At 30.7% G+C, this 13,386-nt stretch overlaps 4 protein-coding genes and 1 long non-coding RNA gene across 10 annotated transcripts; 4 read left to right on the forward strand and 1 right to left on the reverse strand.

The window, feature by feature from the left end:
- The first annotated feature begins 485 nt into the window (after nucleotides 1-485).
- LOC126869793 (condensin complex subunit 2-like) lies at nucleotides 486-3,147 on the forward strand. The gene is made up of 3 exons (XM_050626787.1): nucleotides 486-678; nucleotides 735-858; nucleotides 942-3,147. Exon 3 carries the CDS (start codon nucleotides 1,018-1,020, stop codon nucleotides 3,013-3,015), a length of 1,998 nt encoding a protein of 665 aa, XP_050482744.1. The 5' UTR covers nucleotides 486-678; nucleotides 735-858; nucleotides 942-1,017; the 3' UTR covers nucleotides 3,016-3,147.
- A 182-nt stretch (nucleotides 3,148-3,329) lies between these two features.
- LOC126869816 (malate dehydrogenase, mitochondrial-like) lies at nucleotides 3,330-5,838 on the forward strand. Of its 2 annotated transcripts, XM_050626873.1 has the most exons (4): nucleotides 3,330-3,883; nucleotides 3,993-4,376; nucleotides 4,475-4,810; nucleotides 4,963-5,838. In XM_050626873.1, the coding sequence occupies exons 1-4, from the start codon at nucleotides 3,470-3,472 to the stop codon at nucleotides 4,969-4,971; spliced, it is 1,143 nt and encodes a 380-aa protein (XP_050482830.1). In that variant the 5' UTR covers nucleotides 3,330-3,469; the 3' UTR covers nucleotides 4,972-5,838. The 2 variants fall into 2 exon arrangements, with proteins under 2 accessions (XP_050482830.1, XP_050482829.1); XM_050626872.1 differs by having other exon boundaries at nucleotides 3,331-3,883; nucleotides 4,475-5,838.
- Nucleotides 5,690-8,659, forward strand: LOC126869814 (endoplasmic reticulum junction formation protein lunapark-A-like). Of its 2 annotated transcripts, XM_050626871.1 has the most exons (9): nucleotides 5,690-5,838; nucleotides 6,536-6,577; nucleotides 6,663-6,850; nucleotides 6,927-7,113; nucleotides 7,270-7,507; nucleotides 7,612-7,791; nucleotides 7,885-8,070; nucleotides 8,179-8,283; nucleotides 8,368-8,659. In XM_050626871.1, the coding sequence occupies exons 1-9, from the start codon at nucleotides 5,803-5,805 to the stop codon at nucleotides 8,370-8,372; spliced, it is 1,167 nt and encodes a 388-aa protein (XP_050482828.1). In that variant the 5' UTR covers nucleotides 5,690-5,802; the 3' UTR covers nucleotides 8,373-8,659. The 2 variants fall into 2 exon arrangements, with proteins under 2 accessions (XP_050482828.1, XP_050482827.1); XM_050626870.1 differs by having other exon boundaries at nucleotides 8,179-8,659.
- LOC126869834 (uncharacterized) lies at nucleotides 7,128-7,790 on the reverse strand. The gene is made up of 2 exons (XR_007691019.1): nucleotides 7,642-7,790; nucleotides 7,128-7,516 (listed from the first exon to the last, which is right to left on the reverse strand). It is a non-coding gene; the product is annotated as an uncharacterized LOC126869834 (long non-coding RNA).
- Nucleotides 8,660-8,728: 69 nt separating the features above from the next.
- LOC126869827 (nascent polypeptide-associated complex subunit alpha) lies at nucleotides 8,729-11,100 on the forward strand. 4 transcript variants are annotated; one of them, XM_050626896.1, is made up of 6 exons: nucleotides 8,729-8,887; nucleotides 9,653-9,917; nucleotides 9,995-10,114; nucleotides 10,314-10,409; nucleotides 10,501-10,659; nucleotides 10,856-11,100. In XM_050626896.1, the coding sequence occupies exons 2-6, from the start codon at nucleotides 9,663-9,665 to the stop codon at nucleotides 10,868-10,870; spliced, it is 645 nt and encodes a 214-aa protein (XP_050482853.1). In that variant the 5' UTR covers nucleotides 8,729-8,887; nucleotides 9,653-9,662; the 3' UTR covers nucleotides 10,871-11,100. The 4 variants fall into 4 exon arrangements, with proteins under 4 accessions (XP_050482853.1, XP_050482854.1, XP_050482856.1 ...); XM_050626897.1 differs by lacking the exon at nucleotides 8,729-8,887 and adding an exon at nucleotides 8,916-9,201; XM_050626899.1 differs by lacking the exon at nucleotides 8,729-8,887 and adding an exon at nucleotides 8,916-9,190.
- Nucleotides 11,101-13,386: the final 2,286 nt, after the last annotated feature.

Here is a 13,386-nt window from a genome sequence, read left to right on the forward strand (position 1 = left end):
ATATACTTACTAAATAATCGTGATATTGGGTTCTTTTGCAAATTTTTCTCTGAGATAAATCTTTCATAGTTACGTCAATCCAAATCTGCCATCTTTACTAGTGATGAATCTGAATTCTTAGGAATAAAAAAACAAACAAACAAAAAAACAACCTGTAAAAAAAAAGAAAAGCATAGATAATCTAAGAATATTTTTTCGAAAACTGATCGGCTATTTGTTGTCTTTACGCGGGAGGATAATTATAGGTATTTTATAATTTTCAATTAGTTCCGCGCTAGAAATGGGGTGCGCTAATGTCGCAGCCTCTTGGCGCTTTTCTATGTGCTTAGTAGCAGCTGTTAGTAATCGCTATGTTATATTCTTTTATGTCAAATAAAATTTTTAAATTATTAAATAAATGTAATTGTTTTAATTGTTTTGTTATAGTTGATTTCTTATTTATCAGAAACAATATATTTAGAAAAATAATATAGTAAATATACCATGAAAATAAGAATTATTTATTATTATCCAAATAAAATGGTTTTAAGAACACTTGCATTCAAACTTCTTTGAATTTGTGATAATTTCGGTTGGTCAAAAAAAAACATTGTGGAATGAATGCATAATATTAAGTTAATTTTCAAAATATTTTTCTTGTATCTGTTTCTACAAACTTTCTTTTAAATGGATAATAAGGTATACAAAAGTAAAGTTTCATTGAATTTATGTAAATATTAATGCGTTACTTTCAGGAGATTTTTAACGAACTGATAGCACTTCGACAAATGCAACTCGAACTCCAACAACTTTATACTTTGTTACGTTTAATGAGGATTGATTTGGAAAAGATTATAGGCAATTTTACTTCATTAAGTGGTAAGTATTTTTTGTTTTCGTTCATTTTCGTTAAACTTTGTTAACACTTTGGTAAAGTACATAAACGGAAATGTCTGTTTTAGGTGAATGAGAAAAGGCATCTTTAAATACATTTATATATATTTGATCTCTGTGTATATATTTAAATAAGTCTGCAAAATGGAAAAGGAAATAATATTAGGAACATCATCGTCATCATCTCTGCGAAGAAAATCTTTTGTACTACAAAGTACATTATCACCCAAATTAGTAGAAAACAATGACGAAGCTGAAAGATTGGCTAGACGTCATGAATTAAATGCTTCTACAGCATCAGTAGAAAATTTAAGCACAAATAAAAAACGAAGATCTTTGGGTCTTGGTTTTCTAGCACATATGCCAACACATGAGATAAAGGATCGTATGGCTGAATGTATAAAACTTAATATTGAAAACAAGATTAATGTGAAAAATGCATTTAGTCTTGAAATAATTGACTTCATGTCCTATATGATAAAAAAACAAGATGCCAACATATCTAATTTGCAAGCAGCTAGTACATCTTTAGATGTAAGCACAAAAATCTATGGTTTTCGTGTAGATGGAGTTTATACTGAAATAATGAAAATAGCTAGTGGAATAGATAAGCAACAAAATGATAGCTCAATTGATGAAGTAAATGGAGAGCTAAATACCGAGGAAGGAGATCAAGTGAAAGATATACGAATACATAAGAAAAAGGGGAAAAAGAAAAACAAACAGAAGATTTTTAGTACGACAGATAGCTTAAAAGGAACTGTAGAAATTATGAAGCCTTCTTTGTGGATAATGGAAAATGAGGATTCACAAACTACAGATGCATTATATCAAGTAATGCTGTCAAATCATGCAAATTCAAACTATTCTTTACATTTATATCATGATGTTATTGTGGATGTTGTAGAACAAAAAATAGACAAAAAAGACGCAAAAATAATTATTCCTCAGATGGAAGATTTTTCTAAATTAGAAATATGTCCACCTTTAACCAATTTTGAATTTCAAAATTGGATCAACGATATTGAGAAAGAAACAGGAGAAGGAGAAGAAGAAGATAAAGGTATAAAGTCAAAGAGTGACAATGAAAGTGGATTTCAGTTTGATTTAGATGCTAGCTTACCATCTGAGGAAGAAGTGCCTCATGATGATATGAATTATTTAGATATTCAAGATGATGTGGAAAATACAGAGAAATGTGCAGAGGTACAAAAACCAACAGAAAAAATTGTAGACTTATGTAAAGTTTTATCTAATGTTGGAGTGATTAAAACATCTGAGTATTCCTTCCTTCAGAAAAGTGTGAATATACACTGGGCTGGTCCATCTCATTGGAGAATAAGTAATTTTTCGAAACTATCTGGAAGTAAAATTATCGCCGCTTGTCCACAGAAGCCAGGTAGAAAAAGAAAAGAAATAGAAATATGTTATGACGACAGTATAAAAACAACAGTAGTACCAAAATTTGTAGTAAGTAAAGTTACAAAGTTTGATGCTGCCAATTTAGAATGGTATGAAGAAATACTTACATTACCACGAGATATGCATTATGATATTGCAAGTGCTGCTAAATTGTACTTTCATGAATTAATACATATAAATATGAAAAAGGATCAATTAGATGCCACTCATGTATCTGATATAGAGAATTATAATTATGATAATGAAAATGATATATCAAATTATTGTCCATATGTTTCTAATGAAGATTATGCATTAAATGAAGATAATAATGATCTTGAAAATAATGACGAAGTTGAAAATGATGAAGCAGAAGCACAAATGATTTTTACTGGAGATAACTTAGTAGCTATTCCTAAATTAACAAATAAGATATCCATTGCATATAGTACACGTGCTAAAAGAATCGATATGCGACAACTAAAAAAATCCATTTGGAAAAGCCTGACTATGTGCAATGATACAGAAAATATTGAAAACCGAGAAAAAGAAAATAGAATGAAAGAAAATAGATGTTTTAGTGAGGTTTGTAAAACATTACCGAATTTATTAACAAAAGCCAATATAGAAGTCCTAAGTTTTCCTATTTCTTTTGTATCATTGCTACATTTAGCAAATGAAAAGACATTAAAAATACAGTCTGTTCCAGATATGTCTGATCTTATCATAGAAGCAAGTTAAGTACATATATACTATAATCAACAATAAAATAACAGAATAATATTAAGTCCATAATAAAATGCAAATATTATTTTATATATTGTGATGACGTTATATAAATCGTGCATTAAAACAGAGTTTTATTAATATCTAGTTGTGTCTAGTTCTTTCCATTATTCTTTAATTACATTAAGTACATATATATATATGAACGAAAAATTTCTAACTTTTGTAAATATAATGTGAATAAATGAAAAATATAAACAACATAGACAATACGTATATTTATTGTTTTCTTTCTATTCTAATGTCACTTTTTCGGCTCGCTCACGCACTCTATCTTTATATCTTTATGTTAGAATCAATGTACTTTTAAGTCAATAACCTAAGCATTCTCCAAATTCTATCTTTTTATCATCTTCGACAGTATTAAGAAATTATCGTCAATGATTCACATAAAAATTAATGTTTGGATATGATTGGATCAAAGCGATATCTTTTGGTATCTATGGAAAAATGCATTCCACGCCGTTTTTACCGCAACATTTCAAATATGCCGATTGACGATGAAAAATCAAAATGTGCAAAAGATAAAGGAAATGGTCAAAAATCGAAAAAAGAAGCTAATGTTAACATCAAACCTCAATTAAAAAATTATGATTCCTTTTCACCAGATCATAAAGGTGACATAAAAGTTTGCATGATTGGAGGCGGCGAGTCATTGATGTACGCTGCTGTTCTTCTAAAACAATTTCGTCTTATAAAACGAATACATGTGGTAGATACAAAAGATTCATTGGCTAATGCAATTTTAGATATTAGTCATATTGACACATCACCTCGTGTAAAATATTTTAAAAGAAAACATTTAAAAGAAGCTCTTAAAGAAGTATGTATTTATTTATTAAACAATGAAACAAAATGAGCAGTACAGTCTCCAATACAACACTGACCCAACGTTGATAAAATTGATACGTAGAAATCGATATGATTTACAGATAGATATTATCGCATTGATGGATGAGACAAATGCTAATATTGATGTAAGTCCCGCAGCACAATTTGAGGCTGCATCAACATACGTGAGCGAAATGGCTGAGCAAATGGTGCAATTGAGTTCAGAATCTTTGGTAGCTGTTTTTACTCGGCCAGTAACGGCTATACTTCCCATGGTGTCAGAAATTTACAAACTTGCTGGATGGTGGGATCCAGACAGAATTATTGGTTCCACTGCACATGATCGTATGCGAATGGAGGCATTAACCGCGAATCTTCTGGATTTAAATCCTGCATTCTTATCAGTTCCAATGGTTGGCGGGGCAGATTCAAACACTATTGTTCCCCTTTTGTCGTGTGCTTCTCCAATCAATCGATTTAACAATGTATGAAAATGTAGTCATTTACATTAAACTGTTATATATATTTAGGGAGAGAATTCTTTTATGCACATTCTAACACCTTATATAAAAAATTCATGTAGGCGCAACAAGAAATGTTGTTACAATCATTACGTACTGCAGATAAAGAAATGGCAAATATTGAATTTAAAGGTCCAGTGCTGTCTGATGGAGCTGCAGCTGCCAAATTAATCCTTGCGCTTGTCGAAGGACTTAGCGGTTATAAAAATGTTATTTCCTCTGCTTATGTACGATCAAATATTTTGCCGGGATGTCGCTACTTCACCAGCCAATTGCAATTCGGCCCAGGCGGCATACAAAAAAATTTTGGACTACCAAAGATGTCTGCTGCGGAAATAGTACTTGTAGAACAGGCAATCCCTTCTATCAATGAATATATCGAAATGGGATCGAAAACAGTACATAATAATAGACATATCACACTGAAAACTGTATAAATTCATCTTTTTTTTTTTTATAAATGATTTCATCTTATATAAAAATTATACAACTCCATGGAGTTGTTATAATAATATCTTTGTTATTAAATGCAAACTAGCTTTTTTTTCAGGTAATTTAACAGGAAAGATGCCTAAATTTTTACCATTTACTCTCTACTGTTTCGTATACAATAAAAGTAATAGGAATGTATCGATTATTATGTGATCGACCATAATACCTCTGTTCTATTTATGTATGTATAATAATATCATGTTTGAAGTTTATACTGTATACATAAAAATTATACTTCAATATGTGTAGGAAAGATGAAAAATGTTAAAAAGATGCCTTAATTTTTGAGACGTCAAAAATTTGTCTCCTAAACATTGTTTTTATCTAAAAGGAACCTATTATATTTTCAATGTTTCGTCTAAATTAAAGGTCGTTCTCGGAAGAATAGCTGCAATTATTTTTACAAGTATTTATAATATTTTTAGTGATATATAATATTAACATATATTTTATTTATTTCTTTGCATTTCTTTCTTATTGATGCACAAGCCGAGTCGTTATTCTATAACATATACATACAATGTAGAGTTGTTCGTATCAGTTTGATTTGTAGTTTCAAACGGAGCGTATCTCGACTGGTGAATAGCCGATAGGAACGAACACGAAATAACAAGGAACGTAACTTAATACACATTTTAATTGAAAACAATATATTTATGCTCAATTGATTTATTCAACAGAAAGTGACAAGTGAAAAGAAAATTTTTTGATATCTACTAATTTACCGATATATTATTTAAATGAACATCTTGTGCCATAAAAGTACTTTTTTATAAAGGTCATGACAAATATGTTAGAAATCATGACACTTATAAATATTGAAACTATAAACATCGAAACAAAACACAAAGTGATTTAAGTTTAAATTTGGATTGATCGGCACCAACGGTTGGTTAAGATGGAAATCTTGTTTAGATTTCTATCAAGATTTAGCGTAAGTCAGTGCATCAACTTTTTATAAGTACATACTATATTATTTTATAAGTAGTACAAATTTATGACTTAAAAGTTTATAACCTTTAATTTTTATAAAGAGGAGATTTAAGCTTTTTAACCTAATTAGAATAAGATTCATAATATTGAATGATTAATCAACATCGATTTGAAATTCATATAGAATTGTCACGCAATACGAAATTGCTATACAATGACATTACATCCATATTATTTCAATTTTGTCACTGTTGAATTAAAAACAGTTGAAAAATTATATACATAGAGATATCTGTAAATATCTTTTAAATAGAAATATATGAGAACGTATAAACGTATAAACGTATGTGTTTCATGTCACATAATAAAAACTACTATATAAAAATATGATATCATACTTCCAAACAAAAGTTTTAATTAAATATGCTATGCATGTAGTTATTTATAAAGTTTCATATTAATTATTATGCCAAGAACATCCTTGGTTCATTGTGCTGAATTCATTTCAATTCAATAATTGAAATTCATCTTTTTTAAAATATGTAAATATATATACTAAGGGAAAAAGAGAATAAATGTAATGTATATAATGTAATGCTCATAAAGTAAAATAAATACTTCTAGAAAATTGATCTCATATATAAATATGCCAATATTTGTAATATAAATTTATAATGTAAATTATTTTTACATTTCAGAGGAAGAAAACAACAATTGAAATTTTGGAGGATCTTGATGTGGTAAAATATTTATATTCTTTTACTTGTTGATAACTATATTTATGTTGATAATTAGATAAGTAATCAAAAATTCCTTCCGTAACAGAAAATTAAAGAAATGGAAAGATATGGATATAGTATAGAACAAAGACATAAAAAAATTATTGGAATTCTGATATTATACAGTGCGATACTTTATATTATAACAGCATTCATTTTTTACTTCTATTTCTCCCCTGCATCACTATATGATCAAATATTTTATATCATTCCACTGTTAATTTTTCCAATTTTGTAAGTATTCTAATTGTATTTATTTCCTTTACTAAATTATTCAAGAGGTATGACAAAATGTATCTCATTGTCACAGAATATTGCTTACAAAAAAGATGGTAACCTGGTATTATAAATATAAAATTTCTAAAAATCAAGATAGATTAATCTATATGCAATCTGAAAAAAAGAAAATTCTGGATGTAGTTGCAGAGATTGAAACATATAAAAAAGCTAAAGAAATTCTGTTAAAGTTTGCGCCTGATCAACTAAGAATGACTCCAGTAAGTGCATTGACTATAGTATTAATATAATTTTCTTTATTTTAACTCATTTTTCAGTTGTCTATAATATACAGGTTTATATCTCAAACAGTTAGTTATATGAAAACAGTTTGAAAAGGAAGGCAATGCATCTATTAAAAGAATCTTTCATTTTAGCCTGCAATAGAAATTCCTGAACAATCTAGTACACCACAATGTATAAAATTTGCTAGATCTCCTTTTGGGGAACTGAGGAAGCGTGTAACAATAAGTCAAAATCAAGCATTAAATGCGCAAAGCTGCGTATCTTCTAACACTGGCCCTGCCCCAGCTGGCATAACTCCTGTTCGCAATTTACCAAATACTCCTCTTCAGAGTAGTGATAAACTAGTCAATACTCCAAATCAGAATCATAGTTAGTATCCTGTGGATTACAGTTAATAACTTTTATTTTTTTATTTCATTTGTATTTTATTACCTTCTATTGTAAATTTATCAAAGCAAAATTTTACATAATAGAGTCTCCTTTATTCTGTTCATCAATCTTACCACGTCCAATATTATCGCCGCAAAGGACTAATTTGGATCGAATAATTGATTATCTCATTGGGGATGGTCCATCTAATCGATATGCATTAATTTGTCGAGGTTGTGAGTTGCACAATGGAATGGCTCTCAAAGAGGAATTTGAATATTTTGGTAAATATTTGTTATAATCTGCCAGCAAGAATTATGTATAAAAATTTAATTATAATAATAAATATTCAAAATATATGTATTTTTATTTTGTAGGATTTAGATGTTGTTACTGCAATTTTTTGAATCCTGCAAGGAAACAGAAGCCATCTGCTCCAAAACTAGAACACAGTATTACACTTAGTAATCCATCTTTAAACAATTCTGAACATTTATCAGCTAACACCAGTACAGAACTTTTGGAAGATGAACAAACTGAATCAAAGGATACATCTGATTCAGGTTTGAAAGGAAAATAAATACGTGATCTTACGAGTATACTTACTATGATCTTATTGATTTAAAAAAAATAATCTGAGTCAATTATTTTTAAATTATTTTTAAATTTAGATATGAAAGCAGTTGAAAGATCTACAGAAACGTTGAAAGAGATTGAATCTGTTACTGATACTAAAGATACTGATACAGATACTAAATCAGAAAAAAATACATGTGGTAAGGAACTCAATAGAGTTAATAACAATTAAACATGTTTATAATTCAATATTTTTTCTAAAAAAAATAATTGCAATTATGTAGATTAACTAGATACTGCGGAATCGGAACGAAAAAAAGTACATAATCGTGAAGAAAGCATAGAAAAAATAGATATCGATGAATTTCCGATGAACCTTAAAAAAAATATGTAGAAGTAATTTCCATTGTAAAACTGTTATAAAATATGCGTACTACAATATGTGTACACTATAAACATATATTATAGTTTTCATTATACTATACATGGAGATATACATACATACATATAAATGTACGGATATACATACATGTAAATATTTCCCTTTTTAATAAACTTTTTATATTCTTTTTAATATTTATTCGTGTTTAATATTCTTGAAATTATTTTCGAAATGAATTCCGTAAAACGCAATGTTTTCTCTTTGGTTTGCGTAGTCAATTGCGGGTGCTGATTTAACAAAATGTCTGCTTGCGCTTTGTGTTCTTAAAAGTACAAAATTATGCTCATACGAGTACACGTGTGAATTGGTCTCAGTTTACATGGTAAAAATAGTGCTCGGTCGTCGACGGATTATCGTTCGAGGTAAATCTAACGATTTTTTCGGCATCGTTCTGTAATGATAGTAAAAGAGCGCGAATATCGAGAGACAAGTAACAAACATATCCCTTTGTGTGAATCATATCGCGTGTAATGATTTATTGTCAACGATGAACGTGCGAAATGTTTGTGCTTCGATGATTTTCACGCACGAAATTCATCGTGCTGCATAACGATATAAAACACCGTATAAAAACGCGGATAGACTGAAAATGTGTCACTCACAATTATTGGAACGCAATTAATCTTGTCACGATAGTTAAACATAAATAGCAACGGGAATTGTCGGTCGTATCTTTGCAAGTATTTTTCGACTACCTTCAGTGGGCGCCATAACAACGTCCATTTGTCTGTTACAATCATTGTGTGATAAGTGTTTATTTTCTCCATTTAATTGTTTTATATTTATTAATAACATACAATTTGTTCATCAATCTCATCGTTATTTTATCTACACTTGCGAAGTCGTTCATGTTCATTGAAAGTCATACTACAAACGAGGGTATATTAGGTGGGGCAGATTTTGTTAACCCGGTGTAATACACGTGTGGCCGACTTTTATGGAGAATGATTGTATCAATGTATAAATTATGTTAATATACAGATTCGTTCATATCGTATAAAATTATACTTTTTACAAAAAGAGTAAATGCTGACCATATATATTTTGCAATTTATTTCAGTTTGTAATATATAATAAAAAGTGGTAAATGTATATTATTATTTATTTAATGTAATTATTTGTTACAGATCAACAAATATGCCAGAATTAACTGAACTCGACAAAGCTGCAAGCTCTGAACCTACTAAGGTCGAAGCAGCTGCAGCAGGATCTGGAACTGATACAGATTCAGATGATACTATCCCGGAATTGGACGATGCAGGAGCTGGGGGTACTGTTGGTTTCCCAGGGACAACTGTCACTGGTCTTCCCATTGATATGGTTTCTAAAGCAAAACAAAGTCGAGGAGAGAAAAAAGCCAGGAAGCTTATGAGCAAATTGGGATTAAAGCCTGTATGTTAGATGAATGCAATATGCCATATATTTTTTATATGTATGAATAAATAAATACTTGAAATTGTTTTGTTCAGGTGCAAGGAGTTAACAGAGTGACTATTCGTAAATCAAAAAATATTCTCTTTGTAATCAATAAGCCAGATGTGTTAAAGAATCCAGCTTCAGATACTTACATAGTGTTTGGCGAAGCCAAGGTAAAATTATGGAAATAACTTGAAGTAGTATGTTAGAGAAATAATATCTCAGAGAAGGTGATGATTAGTTTTGTGTTTCGCATACTATGAATTAAGGAAATGTAGAAAAATTTCCTTGGCAGACTGATAGGTTTAATAATTGCATGTTTTTTCAAATGTTATGGTTTTTAATTATTTAACGAAATTATTTGTTTTACAGATTGAGGATCTGAGCCAACAAGCTCAAGTAGCAGCAGCTGAGAAGTTTAAGGAACCACCAGTTATTCCAGCAACTGAAGCTGGCGGTAGTACTACGGTAAGATATCGTATTTGGTTGCTATAAAAAACTCTAACGCAACATTTCATATTTGATACTAACTTTATCTTTTAACTTTGTATTTTTAAAGGTTGTTGCACCAATACAAGAAGAATCAGAAGAAGAAGTAGACGAAACGGGTGTCGAAGAAAAAGACATTGACCTAGTAATGTGTCAAGCCAATGTGTCTCGAGGGAAGGCTATTAAAGCTCTTAAAAATAATCAGAATGATATTGTCAATGCTATTATGGTAAGTTTACAAACGGAAATACAAAATTTTATAGAACACAATTATGTGATGATTTTACCAACGGTTTCGCATTTATTTTATAATCAGATTTATAATATTGTTGAAAATCTTGGCAGACTGATTAAATCTGTGTATAAAAAAAACGATTTCACCTATATCATTTAAAAACTTATACTTTGTTTTTTGTTGGTTTCAGGAATTGACAATGTGATGAAGCTACTTTGCAGTAGGGTATGCTACGTCGTAGCTATCATTGTGACATCATCTTATTTTATCACTACGTCATCAGGAAAGAACATCATCCTTTTTTTCTCTCATTACACATTGAAAGGATTAAGCTCGAATACTAAGAGGCATGGAGACCGTGATGTTTGTCTCAAAAGAATTCACATGTATATACATAATTCATATGAAAAAAAAATAAATACACTAAGGACATTATGTTGTTTGCGTGTTATTTCACAAATTTACGATATGAAATTAAAGAAAAATCGAAGTAGACTTCGTTGACATCGTTACATAACGCTGGAATCATCGGTGCGCGAAATAATGGCGCGTGAACATTATTGATTGTCAGCATTGCGATGCGGTAAGACAGTGGTGGTAATAAAGATTTATTTCTCACTTCTAATTTATCGACAGATGGTTAAATGTCAAAAAAATTCAGATTCGAGGAAATATGAATAGATGGCAGTGCATGACATATTCCACGAATTACAGATATTTACAACCTTTTCAAATAATTCTTCTGATCATCTAAAATATGTATGTATATGAAAATATACAATTTTAATAATTAAATATTAAATAGCGAAACTGTGAAGAAATAGCAAAGTTAAATATATTTTACCTTATCAAAATTGCAATATCCTATTTCATATAAAAAGAAAAAGTTTTTTTCTAAAAATTTCATCAAGCGAGAATAAACGATATAAGTACACACATCGAAAGTATAACTAAGGACGTCATTTTTATTTTCTTTAAACACTTGTTTCATGTATACTCCAGTTTCATCAGTCGGAGATAAGTAATGTCGGGGATGATAGCTATTCGCGATGGCTGTGCTCGACGAAAGTTTCATAAGCCGTTTCGCGCACATGTCGCGGCGCGCATCGCATCGCCGAGGGCTGGAAAAAAGCTGCGATATTAGAGCGTGGACGTGCACCATTCTCTCTATCCGGCCGGGAATCTGCTAATATTTGAGATTTCGGTCTCGTATATGACGCTACCTACGGTGACATCTGGCACGGATCTTAAGACGCTTTATTGCCGACAAGAAGCGTTTGCAATATTGTCACGTAATAAAGGGACACCGCGAGGGAAACACCTGCGGGACACGAGTAATCGAATTTCCATTCGGTCCGCCATTGGATCTTTCCAGCGTTGCGTAAAACGGTTATAGATCGTTTTATAAGAATGATACGCCCTACCAAATGAAAAATGGCAATCCTTTAGTAATTTTGAATTTAACTTCTTGTTTTATGATATTGTGTGGAGATTTGTGATATTTGTGGACCAAAATTGAAAAATTTGTCGTGTTTGTAGTATGAATTATAGGTTAAGGTTAACTAATAACATGGATTGATTGATCAAATAAAACCAATTTAGCGGATGTGAGAGATAGGACAACAATAATATATGTATACTACGAACTTTGTAAGTTTTAAATGTTATTGTGCACAGCGCAATTATTAATTAAAATTTAGCAGCTATCCATTTAAAAGTATACGTTTATTGGATCTGACGTTACAAATATTACAAATTTTGACGTAGAATTTTCGATGTTGTCTAGTTTCCTATACTTTATGACACTTTATAACGCTAACAAAGTATAACCTTATAACACGGTGAACAGATGAAATCATTCCATGTCTCACGCGGTTACAAATTAGATTTTATAGCAGATAAATAAACATATAATATTCTACCGTAGCAAAAAAGCGAAATTCTGTAAAATTTTATATCAATTCATGTAAATGATGAATCTTTTTATCGCTTATTTTTTATTATATAGTCGAAGAAGCTGCGAAACAAAGTGACGGATTCGACGTTTGCGAATGGAAAGACGTGTCACAGGAAGGAATAAAAGAATAGTGAAGAAGGAAAAAGAGGATTGCGATCAAAGAGAGGAAGGGTAGAAGTGGTTGGCAGCCGATCCGTCTCCGACATGTCTGATTGTTCCCTTAACGATCGGCTGACAGCGAAGACGTATGTCGGTGCCATCAGATAATGCGACCGGCGTTGATGTGTACGCGGCCCATGGTACGCGTAAGCGTTTTGTAAACGCTTCGCACGTCTCCATGGTGGCGTTTGTTCAGCGACATCTTCATAACGTTCTGGACAAAAAGACTGTCATGTCGCGTCGCGTCGTTGCGTCATGGCCCACGAACATCGATTCAATCGATCCAAAAATTCTCGTATCTGATGTTCTACCTTTTTATCTTTTTAATTATTCAACGTTCATCATCAATATTCTTATTGAACAAATTTTTTTTAAGTTCTTTAAGATTTATTTGATCTTGGTCGAATAATATGAAATAATATGAAAATCTTTAGGTTACAGGTTCGTGTTTGACGGAAAAGAGCAATTTTGAGACACGTTTTATTCCATGCTGATGACGAGAAAAATCGAATGGTGTAACTTTTATGGAAATTTAATAAGAAGACGATTATTTAATTACGTCCTTCTAGCCTGTTCTTGATCACTTTTTTAAAAATAAGTTAAGT

Source organism: Bombus huntii, chromosome 9 (genome assembly GCF_024542735.1).
Source record: "Bombus huntii isolate Logan2020A chromosome 9, iyBomHunt1.1, whole genome shotgun sequence".
Taxonomy (NCBI): domain Eukaryota; kingdom Metazoa; phylum Arthropoda; class Insecta; order Hymenoptera; family Apidae; genus Bombus; species Bombus huntii.